This window comes from Thrips palmi, unplaced genomic scaffold (genome assembly GCF_012932325.1).
Source record: "Thrips palmi isolate BJ-2018 unplaced genomic scaffold, TpBJ-2018v1 HiC_scaffold_18, whole genome shotgun sequence".
Classification (NCBI taxonomy): domain Eukaryota; kingdom Metazoa; phylum Arthropoda; class Insecta; order Thysanoptera; family Thripidae; genus Thrips; species Thrips palmi.
Window position 1 is genome coordinate 13,914,391 of NW_023144627.1, and position 22,622 is coordinate 13,937,012.

At 37.8% G+C, this 22,622-nt stretch overlaps 5 protein-coding genes across 9 annotated transcripts; 2 read left to right on the plus strand and 3 right to left on the minus strand.

Annotated features, from left to right (window-relative positions):
* The first annotated feature begins 109 nt into the window (after window positions 1–109).
* Window positions 110–3,142, plus strand: LOC117645560 (ADP-ribosylation factor-like protein 6-interacting protein 1). The gene is made up of 5 exons (XM_034385848.1): window positions 110–265; window positions 599–723; window positions 800–1,046; window positions 1,138–1,222; window positions 1,332–3,142. Exons 1-5 carry the CDS (start codon window positions 233–235, stop codon window positions 1,445–1,447), a joined length of 606 nt encoding a protein of 201 aa, XP_034241739.1. The 5' UTR covers window positions 110–232; the 3' UTR covers window positions 1,448–3,142.
* Window positions 3,143–4,206: 1,064 nt separating this feature from the next.
* On the minus strand, window positions 4,207–9,860 carry LOC117645555 (vesicle-fusing ATPase 1). Its single transcript, XM_034385842.1, has 12 exons — window positions 9,692–9,860; window positions 9,176–9,264; window positions 8,867–9,091; window positions 8,643–8,788; window positions 8,428–8,566; window positions 7,627–8,305; window positions 7,340–7,528; window positions 7,103–7,259; window positions 6,892–7,025; window positions 6,624–6,808; window positions 6,382–6,540; window positions 4,207–6,304 (listed from the first exon to the last, which is right to left on the minus strand). Exons 1-12 carry the CDS (start codon window positions 9,701–9,703, stop codon window positions 6,169–6,171), a joined length of 2,250 nt encoding a protein of 749 aa, XP_034241733.1. The 5' UTR covers window positions 9,704–9,860; the 3' UTR covers window positions 4,207–6,168.
* Window positions 9,861–9,996: 136 nt separating this feature from the next.
* On the plus strand, window positions 9,997–18,495 carry LOC117645551 (death-associated protein kinase 1-like). Of its 5 annotated transcripts, XM_034385837.1 has the most exons (19): window positions 9,997–10,083; window positions 10,360–10,476; window positions 10,570–10,767; window positions 10,877–10,978; window positions 11,086–11,283; window positions 11,357–11,511; window positions 11,605–11,725; window positions 11,817–12,009; window positions 12,344–12,459; window positions 13,014–13,221; window positions 13,296–13,555; window positions 13,835–13,963; window positions 15,278–15,466; window positions 15,557–15,769; window positions 15,857–16,036; window positions 16,190–16,411; window positions 16,512–16,739; window positions 16,817–17,084; window positions 17,169–18,495. In XM_034385837.1, the coding sequence occupies exons 2-19, from the start codon at window positions 10,381–10,383 to the stop codon at window positions 17,345–17,347; spliced, it is 3,255 nt and encodes a 1,084-aa protein (XP_034241728.1). In that variant the 5' UTR covers window positions 9,997–10,083; window positions 10,360–10,380; the 3' UTR covers window positions 17,348–18,495. The 5 variants fall into 5 exon arrangements, with proteins under 5 accessions (XP_034241728.1, XP_034241724.1, XP_034241726.1 ...); XM_034385833.1 differs by lacking the exon at window positions 13,835–13,963 and having other exon boundaries at window positions 11,587–11,725; XM_034385835.1 differs by lacking the exon at window positions 13,835–13,963.
* Window positions 18,496–18,552: 57 nt separating this feature from the next.
* LOC117645556 (RNA-binding region-containing protein 3) lies at window positions 18,553–20,766 on the minus strand. The gene is made up of 7 exons (XM_034385844.1): window positions 20,651–20,766; window positions 20,304–20,551; window positions 20,094–20,228; window positions 19,744–19,990; window positions 19,149–19,656; window positions 18,892–19,057; window positions 18,553–18,803 (listed from the first exon to the last, which is right to left on the minus strand). The coding sequence occupies exons 2-7, from the start codon at window positions 20,462–20,464 to the stop codon at window positions 18,605–18,607; spliced, it is 1,416 nt and encodes a 471-aa protein (XP_034241735.1). The 5' UTR covers window positions 20,465–20,551; window positions 20,651–20,766; the 3' UTR covers window positions 18,553–18,604.
* An 18-nt stretch (window positions 20,767–20,784) lies between these two features.
* LOC117645558 (tRNA (guanine-N(7)-)-methyltransferase) lies at window positions 20,785–22,478 on the minus strand. The gene is made up of 7 exons (XM_034385846.1): window positions 22,270–22,478; window positions 22,012–22,156; window positions 21,791–21,930; window positions 21,515–21,699; window positions 21,311–21,424; window positions 21,121–21,222; window positions 20,785–21,011 (listed from the first exon to the last, which is right to left on the minus strand). The coding sequence occupies exons 2-7, from the start codon at window positions 22,137–22,139 to the stop codon at window positions 20,877–20,879; spliced, it is 804 nt and encodes a 267-aa protein (XP_034241737.1). The 5' UTR covers window positions 22,140–22,156; window positions 22,270–22,478; the 3' UTR covers window positions 20,785–20,876.
* Window positions 22,479–22,622: the final 144 nt, after the last annotated feature.

A 22,622-nucleotide genomic window follows, 5' to 3' on the forward strand; every position in this document is an offset into this window, starting at 1 on the left:
AAAGAATCAAGTGAGGCATACTTTCGAGTAATTTTTCATACAAACACATCGCTAGCCTCAACCTACCCACGCAATTTCGTTAAACAAAAGAAAAACGGCATTTTCTTCCCCTTCTTCTTCTCCTTTCACGAATGACGCTGAGGGTCAAAAACGTAAACAAAGGCTTAGACGTTTGAGGGTTCATTAAGTCACTCCTGCTCTTTGCCAATTCATCTTCCCCAGTCTTGCAATCATGTCAGCAAACGCTCCGAGCATCTCCGATCAGGTAAAGTTCGTCAGTACTTGAACAATCGAATATTGAAGCAAAAGGGGTCTAGGTTTTGACGGGTTTGACTTATCGAGCTCCTCGCCCACCGTTCCCCCCAGTTTTTCTCCAAACTTCTCTTCCATGATTGTTATTCTAAAATCTGTCAAATTTAGCTGGGGTGACATTCCACCTCAGTTTTTTTCACTATTCATTTTATCGGTTGTCACATTATTTTGACTGAGAAGTTTTAAAATGTGATGTTGTAGTTTGTAAAAGGAGCATTCTTCATCTGTGATCTATTTTAACAACTACGCAGTTTGTAGTTATTTTTGATGTTCTGAAATTCCACAGGTGAAGCAACTTAAACGACGGTTGGAGTTGTGGCGTGAAGCGGTTCTGCCTGTGTATGCAGTCCTTGTTTGGGAGAAGCCATGGCACCCAGGTCTTCTTGGTGGAGTTTCAACGGTTTTCTTTCTGTAGGTGTAATTATTTTTTTTGCAATATGTGGGAAATTTTTTGTTCACTCCAAGTTTTAATTTTACTCTGTTACAGGTTGTTTTGGTATCTGGATCCAAGTGTTTTGACCACTCTAGCTCTGATGGGATTGGTGGTTACTATTTGTGACTATGCAATTCATTTGATCGGCTCATATGCAAGACATCCAGAACAAGGTGACAAATGGACCGGCAAAGATGAAAAGAAATTGGAAGAAGTGTGCCACAATGTGGTTTCCACTCAAGCAATCATCGCGTCAATGGTTAAAAATTTCTTTCAAATGCGCAGCACTCGAACTAAAACAGTAAGCATACTTTATTTTAATTCTGTTCCTCTCATTCCCTTTTGGAAGATCATGCATCGACTTAAAACATTTTTCTTTGCTTTTGTTGCAGTACTATGCCATAACCATCACATCCCTGATAATTTTGAGTTTCCTTGGAGGCATGATCAACAACCTGTTCTTTACCTATTGTGTTGGTGAGTTTTCACTTCTAAGGATTGTATTGACTAGACGTAATTAAGAACTTATAAGAGCAGCAGGAAAATTACATTATAATTCCTTAAAGATGCTTTGTTTCTGTTTCAGTGACTTTTATTCTTCTGCTTCCTGGTATGAAACAACAAGGGCTTCTTCATCAATGGAAGTCAACTGTATTGAATGCTGTAGGAGGTTCCAAGACAAGTTCAAAAAAATCAGATTAAATGGGGCATCCTTAAAAACATCTATCCATCAAACGTCGGAACTCTTTGGTTGTCATTGATCTTGTCAGTATTGCAGATAATGCCTTTTTAAACTCTAAATCCAGTGTTATCTGTATGGCGTTTCTTTGGATCTCTTCAAATATTAGAGTTCAGCAGTTTCAATACAAATTCAAACTGAAACATGCAAGTTGTCTCATGTCAAGATCTACTTTATAAAAACCATATTAAATACTGTAATTGCATTCAAGTACCTTTAAATTCATATCAAAGTCAGATCCCATATTGTACATTGTTATGATGTATAGAGACAAAGAGTTTTCTTTGAGCAAATCGTCAGAATGTGATCACACTAATTCAAGCATTTGATGAAGGAGGAAAATGTTTTCCATTGTGCTCTTTAGTTTTTAAAATACAAAACCAGGTATGCTCTCAAATTTTGGTTTACTCAGAGTACTAGTCACTCATTGTATGTTGGTGATTTTATTCATAGGTTGTGATCCTATTTATGTTGTGAATATTAGAAGTAGGTTTAGAACATCTTTTTAAACAAAATGATCTCATCTCAGGAGGAAATTTTTCTGGAATGCTAGTGTTTCACATTTTAAAATTCATTCAAAGCACACTACAGTACTTCAATTTTTGTGTGTTGCTGTATGCACTCTGAAATTCAATCTTGTGGCAATGTTGTTGTTTTTAGATCTACTTTTCTGGATTACCTTCATTTATTTTCTTTTAAATTATTCAGTTTAGATTTAGTTTGTATCGTTTTGTATTTTACAATGTGTAGTTTTCATCTTGAGGCTCCAAAACTATGTCTTCTCTCTTTTAATGTACTGTATCTTTACAGTTGTCTGTGAGAATAGTAGTGGTTCTTTGTACTCACTAGATTTCCTCACTGTCAGTGTGTCTAATCTTGTGAGTACTTTTTACATTAGTATCAAGGGGCCCTGGACTCAGATTTGGAACATGACAGGTTTGTTTAATGGTAAGTTATTTATTTGTTTCAAACCAACATGTCGAAAAGCTGAGTCAAGGATCCCTCCAAAAATATATTCCCCTATTAATGTTTTTCTAGATTTAGTTGAGAATGCGTAAAATTGTTACCAAAGTCATGTCAAGTAGTATTCAAATTTTTAGGGTTGAGCTTGTCTTCTGTTTTTTGCCCTGGTGTTGTGACCATATTGCATGTTGTGGTATTTTGTCACATTCCCTTAGCAGTAGGAAAGGGTTCCATGCACCTTTGATTTAAAGGACTGCTACTGTTAAGTGCTATCCTTCGATGTAATGCACAAATACTCTAAGAAAGACTACTGTCAGTTCATTTTTGTGTTTAAGTGTATGTTGTCACTAACCATGTCAATAGATGAGTTGTTAGAAAAAGTGTGTGCAAATATAGTCAAGATTTCTTGAAATAACATTTTTATTTCCTCATAAATTATTTAATAAATAACAATTTAGCAGTCATTTGCAAAGAAAAGAGAATGTTACACTAACTTCTATTGGACATGATGTGTTAAATGCCTCGCAGAGAAGTTAAAGCCAGAGCATGTGTTTGCAAGCTCCTCAATTAACTCATACATTACTCTGCAAAAAATAATATCACAACTAAAGTAACATTATGATGTCAATCTGATCAGGGAAACAATATTTACATGACTTTAGTGAGTAAATAAACAATAAAGCCCACACTTTTAACATGCCGTCTGTTTGTATTATTTGACAAGCTAAAACCATTTTAAATTTTTCACAAGATTACATGTTTAGATAGGGAGCAGACTATCCACCACATAACAGATTATTACATTGACTGCAAAGTTACCACACACATGGTCACATTAGCAGTAATTTCAAGACCATCCCACATCCATAAAGTTTCAACACATCAGATGTAGCAACTTAACACATTGATCAAGCCGATTTATTAATGAAGTCCTGTCAAGCCAGATTGGGATGTGCCCACATGTGTTGTCACATGGCAGTCAACAAGTAAAATAATTTTTCATAAAATCTTCTCATTAAATAACTTGGTTGTGGTTGGTTAAGTAATATAAAACTACACACTCAAGCTACAGAAACATCTTCTTGCCTTACATCAAATCTCTAGTCCGTGAGAGAGCCTCTGAGAGAACAGGCAGCTTCTCTGAACTTACAATTGCCCCTGTTGGTAGACAGTTACTACACTCTACTGCTAAAATAATTTTAGTTTTCAATGAAATAGATTCTATGTTGTCCCCTAAATGAGCTACAGGTGCAAAGAACATCATGCATACATAGAGATACATAAATACAATAAAACTTGACATTTAAAGATGGAAATAGTATTTGGTGTAATGTGTTTCCAGTAACATAAATCAAATTTAAATATAGGTATTGATTTTTAATAGGGCATAGCATAAAGGCTACATGCCTGCACACATAGTTTTGAAACCCAGCAGAAACCATCAACTGCACCAGAAACTCATCAATGCCAGTCCTGACTGGAAGGATTGAAGCACAAAAACACAAAGCATTTGTGGAATGATACGTTTAAAATTATCCTCTTCATCAAGTGAGTGGGTACAAGAGATTCATAAACAGAAAATATTATCGTTTTGCCCCACCTTCAACACATGTGTTATGCTGACCAACTTATAATTTCAGTGAAGAAATAGTTTTGAAGAGTTGTTAAGATGAGGAATGTAATTACAACCTACAATCATTTTAAAACTACTCATGAATTTTTTTTTCAATGGCTGGAAGAAATATAGGTGCAAGTTCTGGAATGCAACATTACGAGGAGTGGATTATAATGCAAACATGATCACCAACCATGGTTTGATAGCAAAAATGGAGGAATTAGCACAAGGGAAGAGGGTCAAACCCAAGTTAGATATGTTTAAAAAATGTTCCCTCAAGCCTATTTCAAAATGGCACATTTAGGCAATTTTCTTAACAAAACCCAAATTTTAAAAATCCTTTAAGCTCTGCTAATGAAGTAAGTAACAATGTGGGTCATGTCCACATGCAACAAAAAGTGACAAGTTTTTAATTGACATAAATTGCCCTTGAACAATCACATCATTGTGATTTTTCGAATACATGAGCCAGACCATGCTGGGATTGAGTCACTGTGAGAAAAGCTACAAAAATTGACAAGTACATGTGCTGCTACAAATTATAAACCTAAAATTAACAATGTTACACAGTATTCAAATGCATAGCCCTGCTACCACAGCCAAATCAATGATCAACACAAAGAGGGGAACAACCTTACCAACAACTGCAGTGGATAACACTATCACCAGCCACAAAAAAACTACCAGACTTGAAATAATTCCCTCAAGTCTCCTCCAATCTTCTCAACCACACAATTTGAACATTTTAGATCAAAATAATCAGAACTAGGACAACTTTTCACTATTTAAGACTATTCCGCAGAAATTTTTTAATAACTTTAACAAGTTTTAAGTCTAAACACCACCAGAACAACACATCACAACAGCCATATGCAATTATACAAAGGGATGAAAGAGATGTCGAAGAAGAAAGTACACATAAATACATCCGGTATACAAGGAAGGCCTTGCAGAAAGAAAGCATCTTAGATGGGATACGAACATTTATCTTTCTTGATTAAAAGTACGGTGATTAGTGCAACAGTGCTTGCAGGGCAACAGTATTCACACTAGTTCTGAAAACAAACTAAGAGAAATTCAACAGAAAAACACGATTAAGTGTAGTTAATGAGCAATTGGGTCCAAGAGAGCACAGAAAGGTTCTTGGTAGGACACCAAAAGGAGAGTTGAGACTAATAGTGCAAAGATACTTTTAGAGATTCAAGAGAAGGTGCAAAGAATGGTGCTCTGCAGCAATAAGACACCTATTTGATAGATACCAAGAGGACACCACAGTAATATACTACACTACAAGCAGAAAGAGTACAGAGATAGCAATAAAAAAACATCTCCAAGAATAATACAACAGACACTTAATCATGGAACAAGACAAAACCATTGCATAGGAACAAGAAAATAAAATTAATTCTGGACTACTGAAGTTACATTCAGTCTATAAAAACATTTAAGAGCAAAAAGTAGGAAAATACTGATGAATGCAACGTTAAAATTATAACTAAACCAAAATAAAAAACAATAAACATACAACAAGCCAATTAAGTCACAAACTAGTTACAAAACGTATTAAAAAAAGTATCAAAGAAGCCCTAAATTCTATGGTGTTATAATTTGAGGGTGTGATATAAAAAGGACTCTGATACGTACTAAGTTTCTCCAACCTCAAAGGTAACAGGGTTAGCCAGTAAACCAGATTAAATAAATGATTCCTCTTCAATCAAGGAATGCAACAAAAATCATTTAATATAAATGAAAACACAACAAAGCTAAAAGTTGCTCTTTGTACTCCTTCATAATGCAATTCTTTCTACTACATCAAATCAACAATAAATTAATCAGAGCATTCAAATGCCAAGGCATGACTAGCTCAAGTAACACTAAATCTCTGATAGAAACACATTTTTGTTATAATTTCACCAAGAGAGGTCTTCCAAATTTTAAAAAATCCATAGCACTACACAGGACAAATGCACTGAGCAAACAAAAGAAATGGAAAATGATCTGTAAAAACACAGATCCTATATTGCATTGGTTGATTACAAGTAACATTGCAAATACTTCCATAAGCAACAATAAAAACTTCATCATTGTTAAGAGATCCTCCATTGATTACTGAAGAGTTGATCCGGAGTCCAGGCCTCCTTCTTCTTCAAGCTTGGTCAGGAACTTGACCACACGATACTGCTCTTCTGTCTGACGAGCCATGTCAAGCAGTGCCAGCAGCTTCTTGATACCGATGAACAGCCTTTAAAGAATATTTTAAATAAATAAAAAGTATACGATAAAGTAAAACTCATTGCAGTGAAGTTGACAATCACTCACTTTTGTCCTTTAAGTTTGCGTGCTATGTCTTGAATTTCTCTTGGACTGAAGACAGCCGACTCCTCCAGGACTGCAGTCAAGTGCTCAGGCTTCGTCAGACTATGGACATGCAGCACTGCAGTAAAGCAGGATAGCATCTCCATGTCCTTCAAAACTTCCCTGTAAACAAGCCGATTCATGTAAATAATTAGCACAGATAAATGTGTGAAGAATCATGAACGAGGTTTTAGAAAAATACTCACTTGCGACTTGTAGTGCACAAAACAAGCAGTTTTCGTCCACGTGGTGGCTCTTTCTTGAGAAGCACAAGAAGTGCTTGCAGGGTCAAGTTAGAATAGCGAGGTCCAATCGAACCATAATCAAGTAGACGCTCAATATTATCCACCAAAACACAGCTTAACACTGAACGGTAAGCATCATCGAAGTACTAAAATCCCACAATCAAATGCAAATAGATTAGAATAACCTCCTTAACAGCATTTAACTTTTTTATGCTCACATACTACTTACCTTGCGGATCTGAAGGCATTTTGATGATTCTGTGAATCCAACCATCTCCTCTGGAGAGCATACTTTGACAAAGGGGAAATCTGAGTTCTTGGCCAACTGAGCAGCAAGAGCAGTTTTTCCAGAGTTTGGAGGACCTAAGCAGAGAGAATTTGGTTACAGAAGAAATAGAGCCAAAGAAAACGCTTTGAAAGAAACCTTAAAATATTGTTACCTTCTAACAATACGGAAACAAGGCCTGATGATTCTGTGGAGCGGGCCTGCTGGATGAGTAGCATGCCATCCTCAAGAAGATTGCTGACAGGAGTGCCCCAGGTAATGATGCCTCGGGCAAGGTAGTGGTCAAGAGCCTCAGCACTGGATCCAAATGCCTGAGAGAAAAGCACCCAAATGAAAGTAAGGGACAGTTCTATTGGATAATTTCAAACATTTCAAGTGTAATGAGACTTACAGGCTTGACATCATGCTCAAGAGCATGTAAAAAGTCACCACGATTAACAAGAAGTTTTTCCATTGCCTCAGGATCAACTTCAACCTTGCTGGCTGCTTTAATTAGCCTGTTCATGGCTGTTGACTGAGCTGCACGAACCAAACCCTCCAGTTCAGCACCACTGAAGTTCTTTGTGAGAGTAGCCAATTCCTGAAAAGAATAGCAAACAGTAAGAAGAAGCAGATTCCAACCACCAAAGAAAATTGCAAAGCAAAATTAGATTTAATTTTGTTTTTACTAATACATGCCTTTGTATCAACATCTGGATTGATTTTCTTGTATTCCTTCATCCTTGCAGTGTGGATATTAAGAATCTGATGCCGTCCATTTTCATTCGGTAAACCAATTTCCATTTGAACCTCAAGACGGCCAGGCCGCAAGAGCGCCTCATCAATCATGTCTCGACGATTGGTCATACCAATCACAAGAATGTTGTTCAACTGTTCCACGCCATCAATTTTGGCAAGAAGCTGATTGACCACAGTATCATGAACACCAGTGTTGCCAGCTACTGACCCACGAGCCTTGCAAATTGCATCTATTTCATCGAAAATAATAATGTGCAAACCACTGTTTGGGCCAAGTCGCTTCTCCTCCTCTTCAGCATCAGCAAAAAGGCGCCTCACATTGGCTTCAGATTCACCAACATATTTATCAAGAATCTGAGGTCCGTTAACAATTTTGGGTTCCCTTGCATTTAACATTTTTCCAATTTGTCTCGCCATTAATGTTTTACCAGTACCAGGGGGTCCATACAAAAGGATACCCTTAACATGCTTGCATCCTAATTGTTCAACTACTTCTGGTGGGAACACACGAGATGCAAAAGCTCGCCTGAAGATGGCATTGAACTCATTATCCAAGCCACCAACACCCATTTTTTGGAAGTCCCAGTCGGGATTGATAATGGACTGGCGCACAACTTTTCTGAAATAGAACCATATTATCAGTTATTATGGATTTTTTTTTTTTAAATATTCATTTTGAATGCAAGGCAGCAAATTTGCCCTTACTAAACCTCATGATCACCAGCTTCACTGCTAACTTACCCCTTGGCTGTTCCAACCAGATTCAAGGAGGAGTTTTCTGCTTTTTCAAATGTAATGGAGGTGTCTGCCAAAAGCCTTCCCATTCTGGTAGGGACTGGCTTGGCATTTTGTCCCGCCTTGATTGCATTGAGGTCAGCAGCTGAAAACAAAATTTGCTATAAGCAGACTTGTTCACAGTTTGACAATCAAGATGTTATTCAAAGCACAAAATTTACCTTCAAGACTTTTGATGGCAATTGACAACATCTTCTTTCCAGCAAAACTGAAAGCTAGTTGCTGTCCCACAGTGAAGGCCTGTCCAGTAAATTGCATCTGGAACTCCTTTGCCATTTGGTTTGTGTCATACGGCTCAGTGGTCACTCTAAGATAAATTAGATAAACATACAAGAGTTAGTCCTAATATCAGGTGGCGGCTTGATTAGAAGAAAAGCAGACTCACGTCTTCTTTTGAAGAAAATCAGCCTCCAGAGTGACATTGCTCAGACATTCCAAGCTGGAGGTAGCATTGAAGTAATACGGGCGAACATTTATTTCCTGGTTAAGAGACAGGCAAGCCCATTTGCGCTGAGGCAAATTAAATCCAATGCAGCCAGGAGGCACTTCATGGTGAGCTCGGATAGTGAAGACAAAGTGCTGGGAAGGGCCAGTTGTAACTTCAATGTGCCTTGAGAAGAATTACAATTAGATTAGGCAAGATACTACTATAAAATAAAATAAATTAACGTTTAAAGTACAAGTGACAACTTACTTCACATCATCAGGAAAGTCCCCAGGGTTGGTAATGGCACAGTTTGACAACGACAACTCGTCGGTGGGGCATTTCCATGCCTTCATCCTCTGAAAACAGAAAACAAAACATATGTATAATCAAGCATTGACACCATTAAAAAAATGCTCCAAGCAAGGAAGCCAAAACAATGAATGTCATTATGGCTGACGCCATGGCACGAAAGCCGCCTACAGAGATGAATGAACAATTCCAACAGTACATATTTGCTCTAGGTTAAAGTGAACAAAAACAAAGTTCTAACAGTCAAGTAACTCAAAGCAAATACATCAGTAAAGATCATATCCAAACTCATAATTACTGTCGCGGAACCTCAAAGGTCATTAGCCATTTTATAAAATAGGCGAATTTAAAAGAGACAGAGAATATCGAGCGACACAACAGCAGAAGAAACCATCACCGAGATACACATCCCATGTTCCTAGCCACCCTGTGGTTAAAATCAACATGTCAGTGCTGAATAAATAGCTTGCGTACCAGTTGGGCCATTTCCAGGCCGTTTTCGCCAACGAATCCTTTCTTTCAACAAGTAATGACTAATCTTTCTGCCTTCTGTTATCGTCGATGGGCTGGCTGCTACCCGCAGTCGCAGTGCGCTACGAGGTCACGCGGGACCGTTCCTAAATGCCACCTGTCACGTCTTGACACATCCTCTAGTTCCACCTGAACAACGTTCCCACACTCTGAGAAGATGTCGAGAAAATTCAACGAAAAGTTAAAATGACTCGTCTTTTGAGTGTTCTTTCCCGGGTGTCTCGGTTTTGTAGATAAACAGATGACCGACCGCACAGACCACTGTGCGCATTCTACAGCAGTTAGGAACGAACTTAACTTGTGTTTATCTGTCAAAAAAGCAGAAGAGATGTGAGGTAATATGTCAGGACTGCCTTTAAAGTTTCATTTATCTTTATTCTGTTGTGTTAAACTTGAACTGTTTGGCTGATTTTCAAATTATACGTGCTTAAATCTTGTGATTTAACCGGTCGCCTCGTTTTCATTGTCCGGAGGTTGTCTTTACTTGCACTAATCCTATCAATTTTTACAATTTTGTAGGATTACATTATGATAGCAAATAGAAATTTCTGACACTGGCATGTCAGTGCTTGTGAGCATTGTTTTTGTTTCAATGGCTCCTCTTGTTATAGGTCTCATAAATCCTCAGAGCAATGTGTGCTCTGTTAAGCTTCATTGAAGACGGACATTTGTCGGATCTTAAAGAGTTCCTCTCACAAAATATAGTTGACATCAATTGTACGAATAAAGTAAGTGATAGTGGATCAAATCCATTTGAGGTTTCTTATCTCTCAGACTTCTGTAAAGAAATGCCAATATGCTCTTTGGTTTACTCTTGCCAGAGAGGCGATGGGGCTCTCCACATTGTTGTCCGACTTGGTGACCATGAGGCATTAAAACTACTCCAAGATCATGGTGCTGATGTTAACCTAGCCAATAGTCTAGGTGATACCCCTGCTATTTTAGCTGCAAGACATGGTGATAAGGAGTCCTTGTGCATACTTATTGATGCAGGAGCAGACTTGTCACTTGCTAATAAGGTAACATTTTCTCCAGCTTTTCACTGCAGTTTTTCCTTTTCTCGCTTGGGGCTGTATACCAATTAATTTTCATATCGTTGCTGATTTTTCCAAGTCTTACCTTTTGCAGGAAGGAGAAACATGTTTGCACACTGCTTGCAATCTAGGGGATGCAGCTCTTTTATCTTTCATATGCTCACAGCCGAATATTAATATTGATCAGCAAGACTTAGTAAGGTTTTTTTTTTTTTTTTTGAAGTTTTTTCTTAACACAGTTTGAAAAAGTAAAGTTGTTGCCATTTCAAAACTGACAAAATTTGTATTTTATTTACACCACAGGATGGCAACAGTGCATTGCACATTGCTTGCATTCATGGTCATCTTGACTGCTCAAAGAGCCTCATTGCAAGTGGAGCCACCTTAGACCTCCCTAATTCAGTATGTGCCACACCTCTTCACTTAGCTCTCTCTGCAAAGCACTCCCATGTTACCATGTATCTGCTTCATGCTGGTGCGGATTGTGATGTTCAAGACTGGGCAAGTACACCACACCAATATGGCAACTTATTCACTGCCTATAGCTTTTCGTGATGATTCCTTTGGTGCACAGGATGGTGATGCTCCGATCCATTTTGCTGCTCGCCAAGGCCTTCTGGCTGCCATGCAAACCCTCTGTGCCTTTGGAAGCAACGTAGACGTCGCCAACAAACAAGGATTAACTCCCCTACATTTAGCTGCTCTTCATGGTCATATAGAAGTAATAAGGTATTAATTTATCTTTACTCTCCCCTGTTTTGAAGTGTTTTACTGAGATTATCTTTTTGTTGTTCAATTTGACAGCAAGTTTCTACATTCCAGGTGTTTGTGTTTAGCTGGATGTAACACAGAAGTAAGAAATGGGGATGGAATTAAAGCTGAAATTACTGCCCTCAAGCATGGGCACAATGCAATTGCAGATTTATTAAACAGACTAAAAAATGTCAGTAAGATTTAAGAAATTCTGCATCACTCACATGGGAGATTCTATGACCGTTCCTTTTGTCAATGTACTTGTGTTGTTTTTTTTGCAGAGTGTTCTTCGAGAACAGTTCACAAATCAACTCGTTCCAACATCACAGCCTATATCAAGAGTTAATTTCAAATTCCTTGGCCATTCAGGTGTGGGTAAAACCACTCTCATTGAATCATTTCAATCTGGATACTTTTCAAATCTGTTCAAAAGAGGCAAGGCTAATTTACCAGTGGCAAACAGCTTATTGAAAGGTTTGTACATTTTTTAAAAATCTGATGTAATCTTAAACGTGTAACCTAGGTTGAGCTAGAATCATTTTCTATCTTAAAAGTTGTAATATCATGAGGTTCAAGTCACTTCTTACAAGTGGATAACTTCTCTTAGGGGCTACCCACCATTTCCCCCTGAGGTGTGGTGGATCACCCATGTATGAAAATAGTAACTTAATTTTATAATTGAGGTATACTTTTATAGAATTTCATAATTTTAAACTTAAAATATCTTTTAATGAAATTGATGTTTCTCTATGTATTAGTTTGTTCCGCTGGTGGTGGGGTAGATAAGTCAGTTATAAGGTATTTTCAGGTATTGCGTCATCTCCTAACAACACTCACATTGAAATGGACATCACACCACGAAGTAATTCTTTGACGTTTGACACATTCAGCTATCAATATACTCGGGGTATAGCAGTTAAGCAGGTAAAGCCACAAACACACTGGTAGCTTCCTTGTTAATGTTTGGAAAATAGTCAGATAAACAAACACTGTGTATTGTGGTATATTTTTATAAAAACAATTCAAATTAGCATTTGCATGAAGCTTAGTGGAAATAGTTAACTCAAGCATAGACTGGGAGCTTTGAAGCTTTTCTGCACCTTTTTTTATGTCATAAGAAAATGAGAGTTGGAAAGTAGTGATATTAATATATATTCATGATGAATGGAAAACTCATCTTTTTGCTCATTTTTTTGTGCTCAATGTTGAACTTCGAAGTAGGCCATTTTAAATTGGATGATGTGCACATTGATGGAATGAGCCTTTAGAAGCTTTTTAGATTTTGTGAATGCAAAAGTGGCAAAAGCATTGGCTGGTTTGTATTTGTATTGAGGTTACATCTGGTGAGCTGAGAAGAGGTTGGCTTCCATTGTTCCATTCTCAAGATTACTTTGAATGCCTTTGACTTAAGCATGTGCTCCCGACCCTTAGTCTAGAACCCTTTTCAAACTTTAACATCAAACATTTTTCCCCCTCAGGTGTCTGTGTCTGGTGTGGGTGACCTAGCTCTATGGGATTTTTCTGGTCAAGACACATATTTCCTTGTACACCATCACTTCTTAGGATGCACTCGAAGCATTTATGCAGTTGTCATTAACTTACAAGATACTCCTGCTGTGCAGTTCCAACAAGCAAGCTTCTGGCTAAGCTTTTTACAGGCTCGCATTCGGCCTTCCCAAAGCATTGGTGAGTACTCTAGTATAGTTTTACAATCAAATTTTTTCCAGATTGAGTTTATTTCTCTCATAATTTTTTTACAGGCTACTGCGGTCGAATCAGCAATCCTTTGCAGATTGTTGTTATTGCAACACACCCTGATGCTGTACGATTGCCTAGGGATGCCAATGGCGATTATTTCACTTCAGGAATAGAGGACTTAGTGTTGCAGTTGCAGCAGCAGTTCCAAACTACTTTCCGCATCCATTCTGATCCCTTTGTATTGGATGCAAGAGCCCCAGGGACTAATGTTATGCGTTGTCTACGTCAACAGTTGGCAGAAATGAAACAGAATGTAATTCATGTAAGTATTAACTTCATCTATTGTTTTGGGAATAAAACACTTTTTTTACAGCCTTAAGAAAACTTCTTGCTACATCTAGTACATTTGTAGGAAAAAAGTTCGGTACACTGAACTTGAGTGTCAAATCAATTTCCTTCCAAGATCTTTGAAAAATGTTTTCTGTAGACTGCTCCCTTCACAACGACTTTTGTGAAGAAACTTATGTCCATAAATGTTTGGTTTGTGAAATCTTTCATGTCTTAGCCCTTTACATTATGTAAATGTCTATGTATACCACAGCATGATAAAAGTCATCACCATATACCTGTCGACAACATCAACCACAAGGAGTATTCCTTGCTACCATCGTTTCCTGTCTCTGTGGTACCTGCTATACAGTTGCCCATCATTTTCCCCACTGGTTACGAGGTGTGTTAAACTTAAAATTTTAATGCGTAGATTTCAGTGATAATTGTATCTCACTGTGAGCAGTTGGTTTGTATCTGATGTAATGTAACTGTTACTGTTTGTTGTGGTCCTGTTTGTGTTTGTCCCCACACATGGTTCACATTCCACTTTTTGTTTTGTTTTGGGAGGGGAAAAGGGGATGGGGGGCTTGAATATCAACAAGTTATTGATATAGCTGGTGATATTATGTAATCAATTTGTTGAAAAATGCACCAGGTAGGATAGACTGTATGAACCGGTTTATTGCAACTGCTTCAAATTGGCTAGCTTGTGTTAACTGCACAGAGTGTATGTGCTCCTATAAATTATTCCTGCTATGTAGTTTCATTTTCATTATGTTATCAATGCCGTGTGAGAGTAAATAGTTTCCATGTATGGTTTACATTCTTCATGTTCTTGGCATCAGCAAATATCAATCACTTCACGTTCTGTTCTGTGACTTGTACCATTGTCACTTGGTAGCCATAATGGTACATTTAAATAACAATTTTGACTTTCCAGAAATAACAGTATAGCTTTTAGGAAAAAAAAAAGGAAATAAGTTTATGTAAGGTTTCGGTAACTTAAAGTGATGCTGATAAGTGATGTGACTTTTCTGTAGCCATTTTCTAATTTTATTGTTTCCTTGCGTGCAATTGTAGTTGAGGTGATTTCATAGAGCACAAAGTATGGATGACACATTTTTGTGCTCACATGTCATTTTACTCTCATTATCAACCTTTGAAAAGCATTGGAACTTGAATCAAAAGTTTGGTAGCCCTATGCTTACTGAGATTTAATGGTTTGGAAATTGTTACACATGTTTCTTGTTTTTTGTTTTTTTAAATGGCTTATACGGCAAAGTAATAGGTTTTAGTCATGGATAGCTGTATTTTACTTGTAGAGCTGATGTAGAAAATCACATGTTAGCATGTCTCAACAGTACTGTATTTAGATCCCTCTGGTTTTGCGCATTCTATGAAAACCTGGTGAGATGATTTGAGTCCATTATATACCATACTGCCTTGTATTTTTTTCCTCTCTTTCCATTGTTGTTTGTTCATAGAAAGGAGTTAAATTGGTGCGCAAATAGTTAGCAAATGAAGTGTAACCCAAGTTTTATCACATGTTATATGCCAATCTAAAATTAACATAGAAAAGCACTTTTTTCATAATTTTTTTCTTTTTAATTTTTTGTTTTGTTTTGTAAGTCTGAAGTGTTGATACATTTTAGAGTAGAATTTTCCCATGTCTGCTCCTAAATGTGTTTATGTTAATTTTTGAATTCTTTTTCAGGGGATACCAAAATGCACAGGGTTTCTGGAAGGCACTCTTTGTTGGTTACCAAATGCTGTTCATCAGTATGAGCATTTTCCTGTCATGGATTGGGACACTTTTCTTCATGCAGTGAGGTCCAATGTAAATCCACTAGCTGGAGAAGAACATGTGAAAGAACTTTGTGCTCAGCTTCAAACCATGGGCGAAGTAAATCAACCGTTTTTACCTAGTTAGTGTTTTGAGGTCTTCTCAAAATACAAAAACTGTACTGACCCAAGTGTCTTTCAATACTCCTAGGTCCATATTCTTCATTGGCAACCTCAAGATGTGGTTGTTCTTTCACCACAATGGTTGTGTGAGGACATTATTGGTAAATTGTTGTCCATTGAATTTATCACTCTTGCACGTGTCACGGGTTGTTACACTGTTGAAGACTTTCAAGCAGCATTCACAGAGTGTGATGCCTCCAAACTTCTTGTGTTGTTGGAACAACTTCAATTGTGCACTCATGTAAGTGTTTTATTATTGTAAAGTACTATGTTCTGATAATATTTCTTGCATTGATTCATTTTTACAAATTTTCTTCTTGCCCGTTAGTGCGAAAATGATGGAGAACTTGAGTATGAGTTTCCATGTTACAATATGGTTGAGGCTATTGATGGGTTATGGGACTCACAAGATATTCGTTATGGAGACTGTGCCAGCTACATTGGGCTGCGTTTGAAAACACCTCCGGGTACAACACATTTATTGCATTCTGTGTTTCCTCGGATTCAGGCAAGTAGTTCTGATTCTTATTGCAATAATACAGAAACTAGCCTGAGGGATGACATTTTTGGTTCCACAGAATGTGATGTATTACTTAATATTATTTTTGTAAATACTTTGTCTGTTAGTTTTTCATAAAATTTTAAAATAATTCATTGACAGGTTCAATTAAGATTAGCAACCAAGCGGTATGCTGATCCTGAGTGTGATCTATATCAGTGGTTTCGTGGCTCGAAATTGTGTGCAGGGATTTTAGAGAGTATGGTTACTCTTGAGAATGATGTAGCTTGTGGCGAATGCATTGAAATCAAAGTACGGGGTCCAGAGGGTACTGGAATGGCATGCTTTTATTTTATTGAAGAGTTGCTTGGCATAGTTCAAGTGGTAAGTCAAATTAGAGTTTGTTTGTTCATTTATTTTTGTAGTTGACTATGTGTGCTTTTGTTTTTTGTATTGTTTTGATTCAATTTTCCTTTCTTTACAGGTAATGTCTGAAATTTGCCCGAGCCTACATTTAGAAAGATATGCCTTGAGCCAACGTCAGTTGAGGAACCATGCCACTCCGTATTGCTTTTCCCCTACTGAGCTTGCCACGGCTTTGTTAGATTGCGATTTAAATGTCTGTTTGCACAACCCATGGCTGGAGGCTTGTGAATCAAGTTCTACAGCAGATGAGACTTTACTCAGTCTTATAGCTTGTGATACACCAGAGGCAAGTTAAATTTTTAACATTTTTCTCTTAGAAAACCAGAGGAAGTACCAATTATTTGCCGTATTCTTTTCTCTTAGGTTGCTGATGTGATGGTTTTGTGGCCAACACTACCGCTTCGGGAGTTGAGCATGGGATGTCGTAGAGCCTTAAGTGCTTTGATGGACCCTTCTGATCCTCTTGGAAAAGACTGGTGCCTCCTAGCTGTGCAGCTTGGGCTCACAGACAGTGTTGCCCACCTTGATGCTGCTGTGCACCCTTCTCATCCCACTCAAATTCCTACCCTTAGTCAAACCAGTGCGTTACTGGAGCGGTGGGCAGCGACAGAAGATAATGAGGCAACCTTAGGTAAGGGATCCAAACAATGCCTGCAGGTTGCCTACCCATTGGAGCACAAATTCTCTAAAATATTGTCTTAAATTTTGCTTATAGGTAAATTAGCTCGTGCTCTGATCTCCCTGGGTCGTGAGGATGCAGTGGACATGCTTTTGAGATTGGTGCCACTTTATCAACTGATAGATACCGAAGATGAAGAGAAGGAATGCACTGAATCAGGCACAAAGACTGTCACATCACCTACAAATGGTGCAAGAACAAATCTTTCACGATAACTTTTTTTTTTTTAGAATTAGCCACATTAGTTTGTTTTTCTATCTTTACTACAAATGTCGTCACAACATTAAATATATTTTATTCATGTTTTTTATACTGTTTGTCCAGAGTGATGATTCAAGTGTAGTTTTTTTTCCTGTGATAGATGTGTGTGTCAAGATAAAACACACAAGAAAGTAAACTCTAAAGAGAGTATTATCTTCCAACTTTCTTCATTAATTAGACTTGCATTGTTTGAAGATTTTAACACAGCAGCCAATCCACTTCCTTGCACTGATTAGAATTGGTTATCATATTCTCTGTCATTAAACAAATTTGACATTCAGCTAAAGTTTTGTAATGCCTTAGTATGTTTTAAGATGTGGTCTGTAATGATAGGTTCTTTTCTCCAATTCATTCATTATACATTTTCCTTTCGTCACTAGTTTAACTACTAAAGTCAATTTGAATATCATGCACAATTTATCGATATGTTGTACAGTCATGTGATAAAAGTGAAAATGCGAATTGCAACGACTGAAATATTAATTTAAATTGCCCCCTGTACTGATTATCTGCGGTTCCCATGCAAGTTAAGACTCCTGCTCAACTAAACTTTTTTGTACTACAAACAACAAAGATGCTTCTTTGCTTTACAAATTGTAACTCAAGCATGTTCATAGCTTACATTCCTCGTATTATTCTGTTACCTTTCTCAAGTCATTATTCCTTGAGGGAAGTGAAGCTCAGGGCAAAAAGCGATTTGTCTACAACTTTGAGTTGATTGATTTAAAGAATGGTTATGGCTGTGGTTTTATAGGATAAAACATTACATTATGAAAAACAAATATTCCAGAAGAAGCATTTGTCACATTTAAAATATTTGCTCAGAGTTGTAATGCTTTGTTGGTGAAGACTGTCTCTAGAACTTGAGATATTTCTGTACTTTTTTACATGTAATTTCATTTCTCTGTATGGTATTTGGTTTAACCTGAATTCCTTCCACTGTTTTACTGGAGACCTGTTCTTTGTATACTCTCTCTTTTTTATTGCTCACTAGATTTCTCAAGAGATTCAAGATGCTTCTTTGTAGTTCATGCTGAGACTGAATTTTCTTTCATTGTAGTGCTTTGAATTACTGATTTAATAAATTGAAGTTGCACTTGTGTGTTTGTCAGTTTTTCAGTGATGGCAAAGACATTTCAGGTGGGTCAACAGCAATAAATTATGACAAGAATGACATAAATTTAATTTAATGACTTCACAAAGAAATGGAACTAAGAAGATTCCTGCCTATTGGTTGAGGTCGAGCTTGAAGCAGCAGTGGCACTACGAGCAAACTGAACTACCAATGGTCTATCTTTCAGAATATAGCCATTAGTTTCAGTGAGAGCCTCTTGAGCCAGCTTTACACTTGGCAGTGTAATAAAGGCCTGTCCTTTCATTCGCCCCTCTGTCATCAAGCGCACATCAAACCTGATTGGAGGGCATAATCAAACAAAGAGCAATAATAAATCGGTAATGAGCTTAGCAAAACACACACAAAGAAGGAAAAATAACTGACATGTTTAAATTAGCTTCATCATCATCATCTAAAGAAGATTTAAGGAAGCGTCGATAAATGAAGTGCAGGTCTCTAGCAACAGCATGTTTAGAAACGTTTTTCACATAAAGGCGGCAGGATGGTGCACCAGGAGAGTAATTCTTAAAAACAGGTAAAATCTGCAAGTCTGGAAAAGGTAAGAAAGAAAAAATGAGAATGAAATAAAGTTCACTGCTCAGCAAGGTCAATAACAATAAGTAAGAATAAGATAAAGAAACCTTTTGTAGGTATTCTATTTGATGCAAGTTCTTCAGCAGTTATGACACTGTTATCACCGACTATTTCACTGGATTCTCCAGTTTTGTTACCATCACTGCTATCAGGCTTAAGAGGAGGATGTATCACACCAAACCCAGCTGGGTCAGCTGTGGAGGGATCATTCGGAAAATCACTTTCCTCTTTATCTAAAGGAAGTGAGCCAACTAGACGGAGTTCAATCTTCCTGGAGAGCACTTCAGTTTCAGACTTTTCAAATACTTCCTCCGGTCGTAGAGGAATTGAAGTAGATGCAGCAGACTCAACAGGGACAGTTGGCTTAATGAAACGTGGACGCTTGATCGGATTTATTTTTCTTCTCGGAGGAGGTCTCTTTGACAGTAAGCAGTCAGAGGTAATTGATAACTGTTCTTCCTCACTTTCCAATTCAGATTCACTACTGGACTTTTCTCTCCAAACTGCATCCGTCTGTGTTGACTGGTCACATGCTGAATTTGTTCTGTACCCATCCTTGAGGCGGAAAACACAAGGTGTATGCGGTATAAAATTATAATAATGATAAATAAATGGTACACAGATGCATCTGAGAGAACCTACCTGGAATGGAGGAGGTAGATTCATACGGTTCATGAGATGAAGGAGCTGGGTATAGAGACGAGGATACATGGAGAGCGCTCTGCTAATATTTGATAAAGTGGCAGGAGTTGGGGGTGGATATTGATAGCGCAAGTGGCTGGGAGGTGGCTGGGAAAGATTTAATTTGCTGCTCCAGGACACCAAGCGGCGCATGAACTGATCCTGCAACCTCTGTTTCTTGTCTTCATCAAGCGAAGCCTCAGTTTTACTATGAATGTAAGGGGGGGAAAAGATGAAAAATATTAGAACAACAAACAATCTTGAGTGAAAACAAAGAACTTCAACGGGAAAAAGACAGTATCCGAGTCTACCTCTCAAAAGAAGACCCTGGATCAACAGGCATAGAGACAGAGCTGCGAGCATATTCTACAATAAGGTAACGTCCAAGAACCTCCAATTGATGTAATCTAAGAAGAGCAGCTTTTGTCATAGAGGCTGTGGGAAATCTTTTGTAAACAAAACAAAGATTAAAGCAACAGAGAGGGAATCCATGTAATTCAGAAATTTCAGAGTTTCCTTACGTTGCGAAAACTATTTCATTTTTGGCCCCTCCAACGACAACTGTCTTCACTGACATAGCTCCAAAATGCCGTAAGAATTCAAGTTTGTCATCATCTGAGAATTCTCGCGGCATATGCCGAATGAGGAGAGTGACATTACACTCCCCCATGGGAAGGGACATGGTTTGACACCGGTATCTATTGTATCAACCGGTACCCTCTAACCTCGCTTGTCACGAGTACCGGTACACTGAGACAGGAGGAAACCACTGCAATGACATCCAGAGGTAAGTAGTTAGAAATCAATAAATATCTATACTACACATGTGTCTTAACCCGGGAAGTTGAGCCAAAGTATTTAAACTGACATGAATGGTTGTGTTGGTTTGTTGTGACCTGCTGCGAATAACACTCCTACAGTGGTCGGTCTCTTATTCGCAGAAAAAGCGCCAGAGATTCAAAACACTCGCCAGTTCAATGGGTGGGTAATGAAAAATCTTTCTTTTTTTAATGTAGAGAATATATTGTCAGAAAACATAACATTAAATTGCAAATTAATTTTAGTTCTTTCTTCATTTTTCTTTGTTTTAAATGTTAGGATCCATCATTTGACATATATGGATCAGCAACTCTACGAAATACAGCAAGAAATTTGGACCCACTGTTGCGATCAACTTTTTGACCTTCTTCTGTACTTGAGAAAAGTTTTTCTATAACTGGATCCGATACCTTGAAACAGAAAAGAAACAAATACTTATGAAGTCCAATGTAAAATGTCATTTGGAGTAGGCTTTTCTTAATGGACAAGCACAATGTCAGACAAAATGTGTCCACCCACCTTTTCTTCCTCTGTTATAGGCTCAAAAAGAGGGTGTTCTTCAAAGTGCTGTTTCATCCACAAGTGCAAATCCTCTACATCAGTCACAGTGTACACAATGGCCTAAATTAAAGAAATAATTGATAATTAACACATTTTTATGATGAGAATTTATTGGCATATGAAACTATAGATGGATAGCTTTACTTACATTTACAGCTAAAACGTATGCATACTCAGCAAGTAAAGTTTTATTGATGATTCGCCACTTATGTTTGGCTTTTTTGAAATGGGGATCAGGGTACAAGAAGAACATTTTCGTCAGCTGAAAATAATTTTAAAATTATAAAGGTATATTACTAACAAACATAAGCTGTTTTTAAGCGTTTTTTTTAAACACTAAAAATTAACTTACTTGTCCTTTTTCAAAAAAGTTAGGTAAATATTTCATAGCATTAGTTCGCAGGCATGCAATATTTTGATACTGCCCAGGATGTTGTGTTCTTAGGGCAGCAATTCGGTCCATTACATAGTCTGAGACCTTCACTCGAATTTCCATGCCCACCATAAGCGACTCAGGGAACATAGTTGATAAAGTAACTGAAAAATAAAGTAAGATTATGTTGTTAGAAAAATGTATGACTTCCAGGGTCTACAGTATCATAGACGAATGTGATTCGTTATTAATTACCTAGCAAACCTCCATACCCGCAGCCAACATCAGCAAATTCTACCCTTTTGCTGTTGTTCACATTCGATCCTTCTAAGGAAGATTCACCAAAATATGCTGGGTACATTTCAGACCAATCCATTTCACTAGGACAGACTGGGCTGAAAAGCAAAGACAAAACTCATAAGTTGACACAGTCTTTAAGTGAAAAGGATAAAACCATTTTCCATGTTCATTCTTACTAGTCAAAGCAGTGGTCAGCAATTGGGTTTGAATGTGCCCTTTGTCGATAGTATTTCTTCTGAGGCAGTTTCTTTTTCGGATTTTCCATTTCTTGCGACGGCAATTTATCATTTGATGTCTCCCCCATAGTGAGGTAGAGAATACCTTGACGGAACAGAACAAATAATAATCAAGCATAAACTTTGTGGTGTTTCACTAGATGTCATATAAACACCATAGAAAACATAACCAAGCAGTGTATGTTTCCTTGAACAAACCTTTTAGAATGGACGCAGATGTAGAACTATTAGAGCAGATCTATCCTCAAATTTCTTTCCCTTGCTCACTAATTTCAAAAGCACAAAAATGTACAAGTGTCAACGGAACTGCATTTTGACGAAATGCAGGCGTTCACGTGTGTGTACTCGTACTCGTCAGCTGTTTGGTGGTTGGTGCGACTGGGGCACTGCGTGCCGCCCAGAGCAGTGTTGCCAATTTTCACGGCACCCGCGCTTTTCAAATCAACCGGTCCTTCTGTAGGCAGAAAAGAGGGAATGAGGCAGGAGCGAGGACCCTATCCAGATAAAAACAGAAATTTGATTTGGACAGGCGAGTCGACGTGCCTGGCCCC